Raw genomic sequence first — 14,562 nt, forward strand, 5'->3', positions numbered from 1 at the left:
GGGTTACACTACAAGAAAAAACATTTTTAACAACACGAGATTAACAACGTGCAGTGAAAACACTTTGTGAAATGTAATATTCAACAACGTGCTTTTAAAACACGTTGTCGAATTGGTCATTTACAAGTGATTGACAACGTGCACTCTTTGCCCATTGACATAAGTTGAATCAACAACGAGATGTGCACGTTGTCAATGGGTTTACCTATAACAACATGTTACCATGTTGTTATAAGTTAGTAAGCAAATAAATAAAAATATTAGACTAACAGTGCTCTGATACTTAGAAAAAATTGGAAAGCCCTAAAATATATTTTGGTTAAGCGGGAATACATTTCGCTCTAGACCTCACGCCAAAATTTCAGATAGCCCCAAATTCAAACAAAATTCAAGATCAATTTCCCAAGAGTTCAGACAAAACCTTAACCTTCTCTCTTCTCACTCCAAAAATTTAGACAAAACTCACGATTTCCCTCTTCTCTTTCTGTACTCTCTCCCCACGCATGAATCCTCCTTTCGTAGTCCACAAAAAAATTTCTTGGGGTACAACGAGACAGAGGTCGGAGGCCGGCTCAGGCTGTTGTCGGAGATCACTGGCGTCTGCCCTCGCTGCAAGGAACATATCAAGTGGAAACGCCGTTATGGTAAGTAGAAGACCCTGACGAAGCCGGCCAAGTGCCAACGTTGTACGAAATGACCCTGACGAAGCCGGCCAACTGCTAATTGGATTGATAATCATGATGGGTATGTCGGAGCTAAGCTTTCATTGGATTTTGATAAATTTGTTGTTCTTAATTATGTAGGTGGATTAATAAGGTTTTTATTGTTTTTTTTGTTGTTGTTGTGGGTCATTGACTCATTGTTGCTTGTGTTGTATGACTTGGGTGATTAGTGGTTTAATGAATTTCAAGGATGAATTTAACGTTTCTTTGATTATTTCATGATCTGGGAACAGGGGTCTCTGTTAGAATTTGTGAGAGGTGGGTTTTATTTGCATATGTGAATTCTAATTTGGCGTCTCAAAATGGGAATTAAAAATTTGGGCAATCTTTTGTCCTTATTAGCTCTTTGATTGATTTTTAAATAGAATTTGTGAATTTTTTTTTCTTTGAGCGACATTTTTTGTTGATCAAAGGACAAATTTAGTTCTTTTAAGAAATTAAATGATTTATAGGAATTTGGTAATTGAAGGGTGACCCTTCTATTTCAAAAGCAAAATCTATGTAATTTCTTTGTTATCATTGGCATCTGAGTTGATTCTTCTCTTTTGCATATTACTTGCACCTACTTCCTCCTTCTCACGTACCTAGTAACTTTTTTGCTTTTAAAAGGTGCTTTTTTCTTTGTAATTAGTTACTTTATTGCCTTTTTCTCTGGGGATGCTGCGTCCTATTGGAGGAGAATTGAGTAGGTAGTACAATTAGAGTAATGAGTTGTGGTGGGTTGGTGCTAAACTTCTGATTTTTTAATTCAAGTACAACAGGTATTAATAAAGTAGTGAATTTTATTAGTTTGGTGTCAACTTTTGATTTCTATGTTAAGGGGCAAAAATGTTAGTTTTAGGCATCCTGGTTTGCTTGTGATCAAGCTTCTGATGTAAAGGACAGTGACACATGTATGGTTTTCTCTTTAAATTGATACTGGTGCAATCGTTTTGGTAAATTGGTTTTTAATCCAATTTGATAAGCTGTAATAGTTGTTGTAAAAGTAGTGCATGGTATACATGTATGTGAACCCAGTAAACTTCATTCCAATTCATGTTTGAGAATTTTAGCATGATTAGTTGTTTGATATAGTTTTAGAAGTTGAGCCTTATGTACAGTAAGTCATAATAATGCCTTTTTCAACACTGAAAATAGAAAGAGACATTGGTGAAATTAATTTAACATCTAGAATGTGCAGCATTCAGTTCATATTTGCTCAAAACTTCCTATGGAAATCATTTTTAAGCTTAAGAAATCACTACCACCTCCACTTCCCTCATGGTGTTCCTCTCTGATTAGATTTATTTGTTATTTTCTTCGGTGCATTGTGCTCTTCTCCACTCTTTAGTTAGATTGTGGAGGGAGTGTTTTTTGTTGTTGTGTGCAAAAGTTTTTCTTGCCTGGTATACATGTATGTCAACTTAGTAAACTTCATTCCAATTCATGTTTGAGAATTTTAGCAGAGTTTGTTGATTAGTTGTTCGATATAGTATTAGAATATTGATCTTGCAATTTTTTTTTTTTTTTCAAGTGCTTATATCATCAACAAACTAGGAGGCTTGGTACACTTGGTCTCCCAGTATGGAGAGTCTTAAGGAGGCATTACGTAATTTTGTTAATGAAACTCGAGCAAAAGCAGGAGATTCAGATATGATAGTGTGTCCTTGTTTGGTATGTAGAAACTTACAACACCACCACTTTGATATAGTGTACGAACACTTGATCATGAAAGGGTTTGACCCTAATTACAAGACGTGGGTCTTTCATGGTGAAAGACCAAGTGAACCTAACGAGCATGATGATGTGGAGATGCCTGAGGCATATAGGATGTACAAGGATTTTTTTTTTTTTCAACAAGATGAAGTTGTAGAGGAGCCTAGGGAAAGTAGAGAGGCTGAAATTGAAAACATGGTTAAAGAGGCTGAAACGCCGCTGTTCCTTGGTTGTACAAAGTACAAAAAGCTGTCGGCAATTATTTCTATGTTCAAGTTGAAAGCTTCATTTGGCTTAACTGATAGTGTATTCACTGCCATGCTTCAAATGTTTCGTGATATGCTACCAGATGATAATGTGCTGCCAGATTCCTTTTATTTGACAAAGAAATTTTTCAAGACATTTGAACTTGGATATGAGAGGATACATGCGTGTGTTAATGACTGTTGTCTATTTAGGCATGAGCTTAAGCATGTAGAGATGTGTCCTAAATGTGGTGCTTCAAGATGGAAAGTTAATGAACGCACTACTAAAATTGAAAAAGGGGTCCCAGCAAAATTATTGCGATACTTTCCAATAATAGCAAGGTTGAAAAGGATGTTTGCAATGAGTGAGACAGCAGAACAATTAAGGTGGCATGCAAATAATAAAAGTCACGATGGTAAGATGAGACATCCTGTTGATTCGGTGACATGGGATGTGATAAACAGAAAGTGGCCATCTTTCGGATCAGAACCTCGAAACATCAGATTTGGCCTTGCTACTGATGGTTTTAATCCTTTTCATGATCTCAAGTGTCCATATAGTTGTTGGCCTGTGATTTTGACTACATACAACTTGCCTCCATGGTTATGCATGTCTAAGAAAAACTTAATGTTGACTTTACTGATCCCAGGTTCAAAGCAACCAGGTAATGACATAGATGTGTATTTGGCGCCACTTATAGACGATTTAAAAGTGCTATGGACCAATGGAGTGGAGATGTATGATGCATTTAGTAAGGAGACTTTTCACTTAAGGTCTATCTTGATGTGGACAATCAATGACTTTCCTGCTTATGGAAACTTATCCGGATGGCCCACCAAAGGAAAAGTTGCATGTCCCGTTTGTCGTGAAGACACATTTTCAAATTAGTTGACCTATAGCCGTAAGTTTACGTATATGGGTCATAGACGATTTCTTGCTCCAAGTCATCCCCTTCGAACGAGACAAAGTTGGTTTAATGGGCATCATGAAAATGGGAGGAGGCTAAGATTTCTACAAGTGAGGAAATTTATGTTGAAATTGATGGAATTGTGAATAACTTTGGGAAAAAGGATAAGAAAACAATAGGAAAGAGGAAGAAGAAGAATGACACAAATCTGCCATCTGAAACCAAGTGGAAGAAAAAGTCAATTTTTTTTGAGTTACCATATTGGAAGGTAATGATATTAGTCATTTTCTTTTAAAGTGTCAATACATGTTTTTTTTTTTTTTTTTTACATTTTAGAATAGCTTATCATGATTATAACACAGACCATGGTTGCTGCAATTTGCAGAGTCTTCTTGTCCGCCACAATTTAGATGTCATGCACATTGAAAAAAACATTTGTGAGAGCATTATTGGAACACTTTTGATGTTGAAGGGGAAAACTAAAGATGGAGTAAATTCTCGTAAGGACTTGGAAGAAATGCAAATTAGAAGCGATTTACATCCTGAAAAAAGAGGGAATAAATTTTATCTTCCAGCAGCACCTCACACTTTGTCCAAGACAGAAAAGCAACTTTTTTGCAGTAGGCTTGCAAATTTAAAATTGCCTAATGGTTATGGGTCAAATCTTGGAAACTGTATATCCCTAGTGGACTGCAAGGTATTTGGGCTGAAGTCTCATGATTGTCACCTTCTAATGCAACAACTGTTATCAGTGGCATTGAGAGGTCTTCTTCCCAAAGGGCCTAGAACTGCCATTTTCAGATTGTGTGCATTTTTTAATGAGTTGTGTCAGAAAGTTGTAGATAGAAACAAACTGGAAAAGTTGGAGGAAGATATTGTGGACACTATGTGCATGCTAGAAAGGTTTTTTCCTCCTTCATTCTTTGATATTATGGTCCATTTGACAATTCACTTAGGACGAGAAGCTCGATTATGTGGACCAGTACAATACCGTTGGATGTATCCATTTGAGAGGTAATTTTTTATTTTATTTTTATTACTTGTAAGTATAACTTGTTCTAAGTAATGTAAAATCTTAAATAGAGATTTTATCGTTATTTTAGGTATATGAAAGTATTGAAAGGTTATGTTATGAATCGTGCACGGCCTGAAGGGTGTATTGCTGAACGATACCTTGCTGAAGAGTGCGCATTGTTATGTAGCAAGTACATAACAAAAGCTGATGATATAGGCTCTAGGCATGCACGCAATGAAGAGTTTGAGAATGGTTTATTGCTGGAAGGGCGCTCTTTATCTGCAAAGAAGCAAATCATTCTTACTCCAGAAATGTTAGAAGCTGCCCATCGCTATGCGTTGTGTAATACACAAGAAGTTGAGCCTTATGTACAGTAAGTCATTCTTGCTCTAGAAATGCCTTTTTCTACATTAAAAATAGAAATTAAGAGACATTGGTGAAATTAATCTAACATCTAGCTTTTTGTACTAGAATGCACAAGGATGAGCTTAAGACTTTAGATAGACGTCTCGAAAGGAATGATGCATTGTTAGAGAAGAAACACATGGAGTCATTCACTTCATGGTTTGCAAATAAGGTTGCCATGCATATATTTGACATTACACAATTAGATTTCACTTTTATCTTATTTGCCACTGTTATTTCTAACTTATGCTCATACCTTAAACATATTAAGGCTGAGATGGTGGTCCAAAATTTGTCAAAGATTATAAGGTGGCTTTCACGTCGCCCATTGCAGCAGGCCCTTTCATATTTTGGGTTGCTTATAAATAGTATTCGATTTCGCACTCAAGATAAAGAGAAATCTCGACAAATGAGTGGAGTTACCATTGAAGCGGCAACGGTTTGTAGAGCTAGTGCAAGGGACAATGCAATGGTTAATGAGAAAGTCAATTAATATGGGGTTTTGAGAGATGTCATAGTTTTGTCCTATAATTCATTTCATATTGCACTATTCAAATGCGATTGGGCAAATATTGTGAATGGTGTGAAAGTTGAGGATGGGTTCACATTAGTCAACCTCTATCAAGGACAAAGTCAGTTTCAAAAAGATCCTTTTATTCTAGCATCACAAGCTAAGAAATTTTTTTATTCTAGGGTGGATGATACTTCAAATTGGTATGTTGTGATGCACCCACCACCAAGAGGGTTTAAAGAGTTTGATAGCTGTGATGAGATTGAATGTGTACCATCTACACCATTTGATGTATCAAGACTTAGTTACAATGGAGATGAGGAAGAAGAATATGCACGGATGGGTGTGGATGGGGTGCTATGTGATGCATAATGTATTTCATTGGTGTCCTAATTTTGATGTGCTTATGCTAATTTTTTTTTTTTTTAGTAAAACTTATTCCAAGTGTGATGGCTAGCTTGTGTTATTTATTAAGTGAACTCCAGAAATGTATCTTCATCTTTATATTAATGGTTTGTAATTAGGTAAATATTGAAGCCTATTGTTGTGGAATAGTTTGTGGTTGCTTTTGTATTAATGTTTAGAATTAATTTTTTTTTTTTTTAGTTGTAACTTCTTAGTTATGAAAGAGTTTAATTTATAAAATAATCTCAGGTACTTTGCTAAATTATACAATCTCCTTTCTTTTTCCAGGTTTGTTGGTAGCATTTTGCTGAGGAATAGCTAGCTTCACTGTTGAATCAAGCAAAGGTCACAAAATGGATTCTGTTGAGGTAAGGCTTTCACATACGTATTTGGTTTTGAATAAATGCACAAAAGTTACTTTTTTTTTTTTTTTCTTGGGCTTGTTTATCATGATCAAGTGTTTAATAAGTTGTTTCTCACAAGCTCCCTTAATTACTTGGTTGTTCAGACCTCTAAGAGACCCGAAAAGAGAGGGTCACAGCAACGTCGAGCTCTTTTTGTTGCTGAAACCCATAATGGAAATGAGTAGGGCTGCCCATCGGTCGGATCGAATCGGTAAATGGCCTTACCGATTCGATTACCAACATTTTCGGTAATTCAATTTGGATGCCGATTACCAAATCGATTTTTTCGGTAATCGGTAATTTTCGGATACTTCAATTTTCGGTAATTTTCGGTATTTTTGGTATTTTGGTAAACAATGTTCATTATAGCTTACAGCAGAAAAAAAAAATTATAAACAAAAAAATCCAAGCCTTTTAGGCCTTTTCCCTGCGCGCACACACACACACACATTACACAACCAGCAAGACATATCAGCATTAAGAATCCAATATAACAATTAGCATTAAGAATCCAATCAATTATATATATATTAAATTATTAATATTACAATTAGATTACACAACCAGCACAAACAACCAGCAAGCATATCAGCATATCCAAAGATCAAATTATCAAGTATATCAGTATATCAGTATATCCAAAAATCAAATTATCACATATCCAAAGATCAAATTATCAAGTATCAACTATTGAGATTATAAACTATTAAAAAAACCCAAATTAACCCAAATTAACTAGAATAATCCAGAAATTACAATAAACCCAAATTAATAAGAACAAAGTTTACAATTCAGAAAATAAACTACTAAATAAAATATTGAAGATCACTCTCTAAACTTCAAGGTCAAAGGCTTCAAGACCTGGGGCTGCAGCATATCAACTTCCCAGGGGTGCTTATGTAATTTGCTGAAATCTGAAGAGACAAGATTTGAGTGTATAAAAAGTAACCACTGTGCTGATAAGAACATAAATAAATAATGATACATATGAATGAAAAATTGTAATAATGTATGGATTAGTTATTTTTCCATTATGTTAGGGACTGGAAAACATATTATTATTTGTAAATTGTGATTATCCTATTAATAATGCTAATTAAAATGAGCATTTCCTGTTGGATAGACTTTTCACTAACCTCGCTTACTCTTCTTCGAATTGCAGCATCAATACATTTGATGACCCTTTCCTTCTCTCCTTCAGTATCAAGGGTGCAACCATCCATGTGACGAATAAAATACTCCTTCAATTAATTATATGCATCATTGATCAGTTAGTTTAATCAAATCTTCAAGGGGTTTCAAGACATCTGAATTAAATGGAATAATGGTTTCTGTATCTCATATCTTTTGAAAGAAACCATAACTACTGCTTCAAACAGAAAATTAATTAACTAGATACTTAGCAATATAGGACACATGAAAGGATCACACAAGTAAGTAGATATTCAAACATGTTATGGTGGAAAAATTTATTGCCTCAAAATCAGATAATGTTATGCAATAACTGAGGAAAATGTGATGTGTACTTAATGATATATACTACTCCCTGCAGGGTTGCATTTGGTTTTGACAAGGGAACTGTGATGATTAAAATGAATGCTTCTCATACTTGGGATTCTGTGGACCTCTAAGCTTAGAAGGAAAATTTGAAGGAATAAAGGCATCTCATGCTGCAATTTATAGTGTCTGCTATGAAGGGGTAGAATAATGGAATGATTAATTTCACCTAAGCCTTGTTGCTACTGCTATTAACCTATTACTGTTGTATGATATGAACTATAAGTGGCCAATACAAATTTATCTTTGTGTATTTGTAGTGTTTCCCAGGAGGAACAAATTGTAAGGATCAGTAGACTAATTTCTAATGGATTGTATTATGTGTGCTCTTTATCAAATTATACTGGCCCATGGTGAATATAGTAAATCGAGTATATATATACATCTTTCAACTGCAAATTCCCTGCAATAAACCCTATAACATCACCCAAGCAAAGTAGTTTTCTTTGATGACACAAAATTGATCTGCAAAAGCATTTTTCTTTTTGTTTATAAATGAACCAAGTAAAATTGAATATGCAGAAATTCATGCTGAAAGTTCCTACACTTAGAATTTTCATAAGCAATTTCCTGCAGTGGATATGAAAATTCATAAGCAATTTCACTTGTGGCCCTGCTTTGGCAATTATATTCAAAATCTCAATTTTTTATCTCCATGTCAATCTTTCAAATACAACCTGAAATCTAAATGGTCTCTCTACCAGAAGTTTCAAAAACTAGATTAGCACTCTCCAATATATTAAAAGCCAGATCTAAATGGTATATGAATGAATCTCACAGAATATTTACCAATGCACAATCTTGTCCACCATATATTTCAGAAGGGAATCAGAATTAGATATGCAAATCTGAACTAACATTCATCTTGTGGCAGATAGATATGCAATAAATATTGTAACTTTAGCATACATAGTTCAGTCAAGAAATTTATTAGATACCAGATTTCATTGGTGAACAGACTTCATTGATCATCAGGGTATCACTTCAACATGTCTTGGCTTCAGGTTAAATTGCTGCAAGTGACTGTTTCTGAGCCTGCGTAAATTAGTACAAAATCCAAATATTAATTCATAAACAAGATAAAGAGATTGACAGATGAATAAAACTACAAAATCAAATGTAAACAAATCGAAGCTATAACCTGGGTGATAGAGACAGAGTGTATGGTTTCTGGGAGATCGAAACTCGGTGAGAGAGAGAGAGTCTGAGTGAGTTTCTGATTTCTGCGTTTTTGGTGAGACTCTCTCGAAGGCGGCGAGAGAGAGGCGAAGGCGAGGGGAAGAGAGAGGCGAAGGCGAGGCGAGAGAGAGGCGAAGGCGAGGGTGAAGGCGGCGACTCGGCGAGAGAGGGTCTGAGTGAGAGAGAGGCGAAGGCGAGGGCGAGAGAAAGGCGAAGGCGAGGGCGAGAGAGAGGCGAAGGCGAGGCGAGAGAGAGGCGAAGGCGAGGCGAGAGAGGGTCTGAGTGAGGCTAGGCGGCTAGGGTTATCTATTTTGAGTTCTGAATCGAGAGCGTTCACTGATTTGTGTTTGTGTTTTAGACTTTTAGTGATTTTCTATTTTTTTTTTTTTTTTTTTTGACCAAAGTTATTTTCTGTTTTAGTTTGAAATTTCTAATTGTTTAGAACTTTAGGGTATTAACTATTAAGTATTAACTAGTTTAATAAAAACCTTATACATCACTTACATATTTACTTATTTAGTTATTTAACTTATTTACATATGTTTTAAACTTTTAATTATTATGTGTTTTATAATTTATATAAAACATATATATAATTTATATACATAATTAGATATATATTGACCCTATAATAATCTTAATAGATTTCATATAAAAACTAATTAAAAATACCCTAAACCCTAAACCCTATACCCTATATGGCTATAGCCACTATACCATATACCATACCCTATACTCTATAGTCCTATATACCATATACCATATCCCATATATATTAGTAATTTAGTATACTATAATCCTATACTAGTATACCACTATACCCTATATCTTATGCAAGTATACTATATAGTATATACCCTATAGTCTATACTAATATACTTCATAAGTCTACAGTCTATACCCTATATAGCTATACAGCCTATACCATATATGGATATACCTTATAAGTTATAAGTTTATAACTATAATATATAGTTTTATACTTTTAGTATATATAGTTTATACTATATAACTATACAAAGTTTACAAACTATATAAAGTTATAAACTACATATATAAACTATATACTATATAAATTATAAATTATAAATTATAAACTATAAACTATATACTAAGCAAATTAATGTCCCAATTGGGTATAAGAATAACTGAAAGTCTAAAACTATATACTAATTAGTAATATTATTATATAGGTATAAGCAAAGATATAAGCAAATATATTATAGGTATAAGCAACTATATACTAATTAGTAATATTATTATATAGGGTATAGGTATAAGCAAGTATATGATATAATATTACTATAACTATAACTGAAAGTCTAAAACTATATACTAATTAGTAATATTATTATGTAGTTTATAGTTTATGATTTATCTCATATAAACTATAACTAAAAGTCTAAAACTATATACTAATTAGTAATATTATTATATAGGGTATAAGTATAACTGAAATTATATATTAAAACATTATTATATAAGTTGTTTATACTTTGTACTATATACTATATAGAGTTATAAATTATATACTATATAAAGTTAGTAAAGTTATAAACTATATATTTATATAAACTATATGGTATTATAAACTATGTACTATATAAACATAAACTATAAAGTATATAAACTATATACTAAGCATATTAATGTAATAATAATACATATAAATATATATAACCATATACTAACCATATTAAATCATTAATGTAATAATATTACATATAAATATATATAACTAAATTTCGGTAATTGTTTCGGATTTTTCGGTATATATTTTGGTTTTTTCGGTAATAATCGATTCGGTTGCTTTCGGTCATAATTTTCGGTAATCGGTCGGTTTACCAACTTTTTTCGGTTTTTACCAAAACCAAACCAACTTTTTCGGTAATTTTTTGGTTTCGGATTTTCGATTTTCGGCATGTTAAAATCGATTTACTAAACCAAAAAATTTCGATCGGTAGTCGGTCGGTTCGGTAAATACCAAACCAATGGGCAGCCCTAGAAATGAGGGAATTAGCATTGTCAATGAGAAGACCACTAATGGAGTGAAAAGGACTAAGGAACAAGACCCTAAAGGAAAGTCTGCAAAACTACAAAAGAAGACTGCTAATCCAGCCAATGAGAGACCCATGATGCAGTCTATTGATCCAGCCAATGAGAGACCCATGCTGCCACCTATTCATCCAGCCAATGAGGTAGCCACTACTCCACCTAATGAACCAGCCAATAATGAGAGACCCCCTGAAAATGCAGATCATACAGAACCAAAAAAGACACGAGGTCCAACTACAATGGGAGTCCTGCCAAAAGGTGAAATTGAAAAGCTTCCGGTGGCTTTCAATGTCAAAGGGCAACCTTATGGGAAAAACTCACAAAAACTAGTCTCCTTCCTTGAAGTCATAGCACGCCAACATGTGCCTATCGTGATAACTTGGAAGGACCTTGAGAAGGAAGAATGGAGTAAGTTGAAGGGTGATTTATGGTCTTTAATTCAGATGAGACACACATTCAGTTGATTATTATGTTTTCATCAAAGTCTATTAAAAAAAATTAATATCTAATAATTCTTTGTACTGCAGCAATACTTCATTGTGAATGAGGTTCATCAACCCATTGTTTTCCAAATGATGGCAAATTATTGGAGGCAATATAGATGTAAAGTAACAAACCAGATTTTTCGAGCAAGTGAAATGCTAAATAAGAAACGTGCTATGGGCCTTTTGAAACCACCAAATGTGACATCAAACGCAGCATGGTACCAATTTGTCACCGAGAGACTTGGACCTCAATTTCGAGTAAGTTTTTTTATTTTAGTTTTTGAAGTAGCCTTGAACTGATTTTTATGGTAAATTTTCGCACAAATTTCCTGTACTGAACAGCTGGCACTAAAACCATCATATCTCCCTCTATAAAATTCGGAATCACAATCCGTCAAATTCTCCAAAAAGCTGACTTCCAAAGCTTTCCAACGATATAAGGCTCATTAGATAATTCCTTCCGAGGAGGTGCAGTTTAATCCTCAAAGTTGACTGTTCTACAATGACAGTTTCTGAGAGAGAGTTGTGATGAAAATTTAGAACTGAATTATGTACTATTTTTGGTTAACATTTGAAAATATGTTTGTATAGGCTGAAAGGAAAAGTACCAAGCAATGGCTAAGAAGCAAAAAATCAAATATACAATGAGTCGAAGGGGCTATGCTCGCTTGGAGCAGGAAATGGTAACAAACTGAATTGATTGTGCTGTTTGTATTTATAACTTGAACTGCTTGCTAAGTTAATATAGCTGAATATGTTATATACTCATGTAGAAACTGAACCATCCTAATCCTGAACAAATAACCAGGGTTGATTTATGGCTTAAAGCATATCAGAAAAAGGATGGAACCCCTGTCAATGAGGTAGCTGGTGACTTAATGGTAAGCCTCACAAAAGCTCTCACTTGTGTAATACTGATGCTATTTTGCTGAGATAATATTCAACTTTTATAGGAAAAAATAAAGAAGGTTAGTGAGTCAAAAGAGAATCCACCAAGCAAAGATCTTGTACAAGATGATGCTCTTGCAAGAGTTTTGGGACCTGAAACTCGTGGGAGAGTTCGTGCCCTTGGTTTTGGTGTGACTCCCTCCAAAGTAAATGCAGCAGTTCATGGTAATGTAAAAGTTAAGGAGCTTGAAGCTATAGTAAAAACTCAAGGTGAAAAGTTGGACAGTTTTGAAGCTAAGCTAGAAGCAATTTTAAAATTGAGTCAAGAGGTACTTAATTTCGTGTAATGATCCATGTACTAAGTCAGTTTCAATCTTATAATGTTCTAATACTTACAAATTCTATGTCAATCTTACTTGTATCTTTTTTGCAACACCAAACCAAAAATGTGGAGGATATGATAAGCTCACATGCATGTACTCCTGTTGTAAGTAGACTTTCATTACAAATATAGTTTTGTACATTTTTCTTTAAGATGAAATATAAACACATTAGTCTTGATATCAATTTCATTATGCTATTTGTAGTCACAACAAGGAAGCCGTCAGATGCAAGACAAAAGCAACAATCTGGAAAATGTAAAGTGTCAGCTCTTGCATTGGTACAATTTTGATTCAGAGGAAGTTGTGGCTGAAGGACGCATTTCATCAACAGACCCAAGGATGAACGTACATCACATACCCCTTGGGCGTGATTGTTGGAAGGTATGGGTTGATGACGTGCTCAATGAACAGCTGTCTTTGTATAGGGCCACAGATGAATTCAAACGGCTTGGTGAAGCTATAGGCAGTACAGTTGCATGGCCCAAAAGCTCTATCAAACTGCTGTAGAAAAGCTATTCAGCCTCAATTGTTCATAAAAGGAAGAGATATGACTTTCTTTCAGGTATTTTTTCAGCCTCAATTGATATTTACTATGCCATAATTTCAACCTCAGTTGGTATTTTTTTAGCCTCAGCTGAGATGCAATTTTCTTCTGTTTTTTCTTGTATTTAGTGCAAACATACAAGTCACTCCCCCTCTCACTCTCTCTTATTTTCTCATCTCTGTATGTTTGTAGTGGTGACCCCAAGATGGACTCGCTGCTATCCTATCTCAATTTCAATATATTCAAGGCAGGGTGGTTTTTGCATCAGCTTGTGTTGTGAACTTGTGATGGTGCTGTTAGGTTATCCTATCTCAATTTCAATATATTCAAGGCAGGATGGTTTTTGCATCAGCATGTTTTGTGAACTTGTGATGGTGCTGTTGGTGTTAGTATAGTGAAGAACAGACTTAGCAAATAGGCCACACACCAAATTTTGTAATGCAAGGTGTCCACGTCAATATTTTCTAATTTCATTTCATATGAAGAATTGGTGGATGTTTAATTCTCTTAACTAAATTTATATATATATTTTTTTTAGTTATCTTTTCATTGGGAAATAACTTTTGATTGGTGAATTAATGAGATATATTTTCTTTTGGTATATAAGATTTATTGTGGATATAAATTTTGGTTGTAGCATAGCTGCATAGGTCATGTTTGTTAATTTTTTTTAAAAAAAATTTGTATAACAACGTGCGTGGCATGTTGTCAAAGGATTCACTACAACGCACATATGCACGCTGTCAAAACTTATATACTACAACATGCGCCGCGCGTTGCGATTTATATACTAGACAACATGCAAACGTTGTTGTTTCTTCATTCGTACATCTGGTTATATGTATTAACAACGTGTTCGTGAACTTTTGACAACGTGCAATGCACGTTGTTAATTGTTCTAGAGTATTAACAACTGCGGATTCAATAGCGTGGGGGCTCATGTTGTGAAAAGGTTTTAACAACGCGAAATGCACGTTGTTAAAGGGTTTTTTTCTTGTAGTGTTAGGAGGGAATCTAATATATCAAATTTGACATAATCATTAATTGCATTGTTTGTTATATGGAAGGCTTTATATGAACCCTTAACAACCTCAAATCTCATATCATCATCAATTTAAACTTGTACTTAAATTTGCTAGCTTTCTATTTAAATTAGCTTGT

At 34.2% G+C, this 14,562-nt stretch overlaps 1 protein-coding gene, 1 long non-coding RNA gene and 1 pseudogene across 2 annotated transcripts; all 3 read left to right on the top strand.

Annotated features, from left to right (window-relative positions):
- Positions 1–2,285: 2,285 nt before the first annotated feature.
- LOC147291816 (uncharacterized) lies at positions 2,286–5,873 on the top strand (annotated as a pseudogene).
- Positions 5,874–7,711: 1,838 nt separating this feature from the next.
- Positions 7,712–8,241, top strand: LOC147291817 (uncharacterized). The gene is made up of 2 exons (XR_015121319.1): positions 7,712–7,743; positions 7,863–8,241. It is a non-coding gene; the product is annotated as an uncharacterized LOC147291817 (long non-coding RNA).
- A 2,796-nt stretch (positions 8,242–11,037) lies between these two features.
- LOC147291818 (uncharacterized) lies at positions 11,038–13,867 on the top strand. The gene is made up of 8 exons (XM_086236034.1): positions 11,038–11,548; positions 11,633–11,844; positions 12,186–12,269; positions 12,360–12,467; positions 12,540–12,804; positions 12,909–12,961; positions 13,062–13,419; positions 13,594–13,867. The coding sequence occupies exons 1-7, from the start codon at positions 11,038–11,040 to the stop codon at positions 13,362–13,364; spliced, it is 1,536 nt and encodes a 511-aa protein (XP_086092160.1). The 3' UTR covers positions 13,365–13,419; positions 13,594–13,867.
- Positions 13,868–14,562: the final 695 nt, after the last annotated feature.

This window comes from Dryas octopetala, chromosome 3 (assembly GCF_963921425.1).
Source record: "Dryas octopetala chromosome 3, drDryOcto1.1, whole genome shotgun sequence".
Taxonomy (NCBI): Eukaryota; Viridiplantae; Streptophyta; class Magnoliopsida; order Rosales; family Rosaceae; genus Dryas; species Dryas octopetala.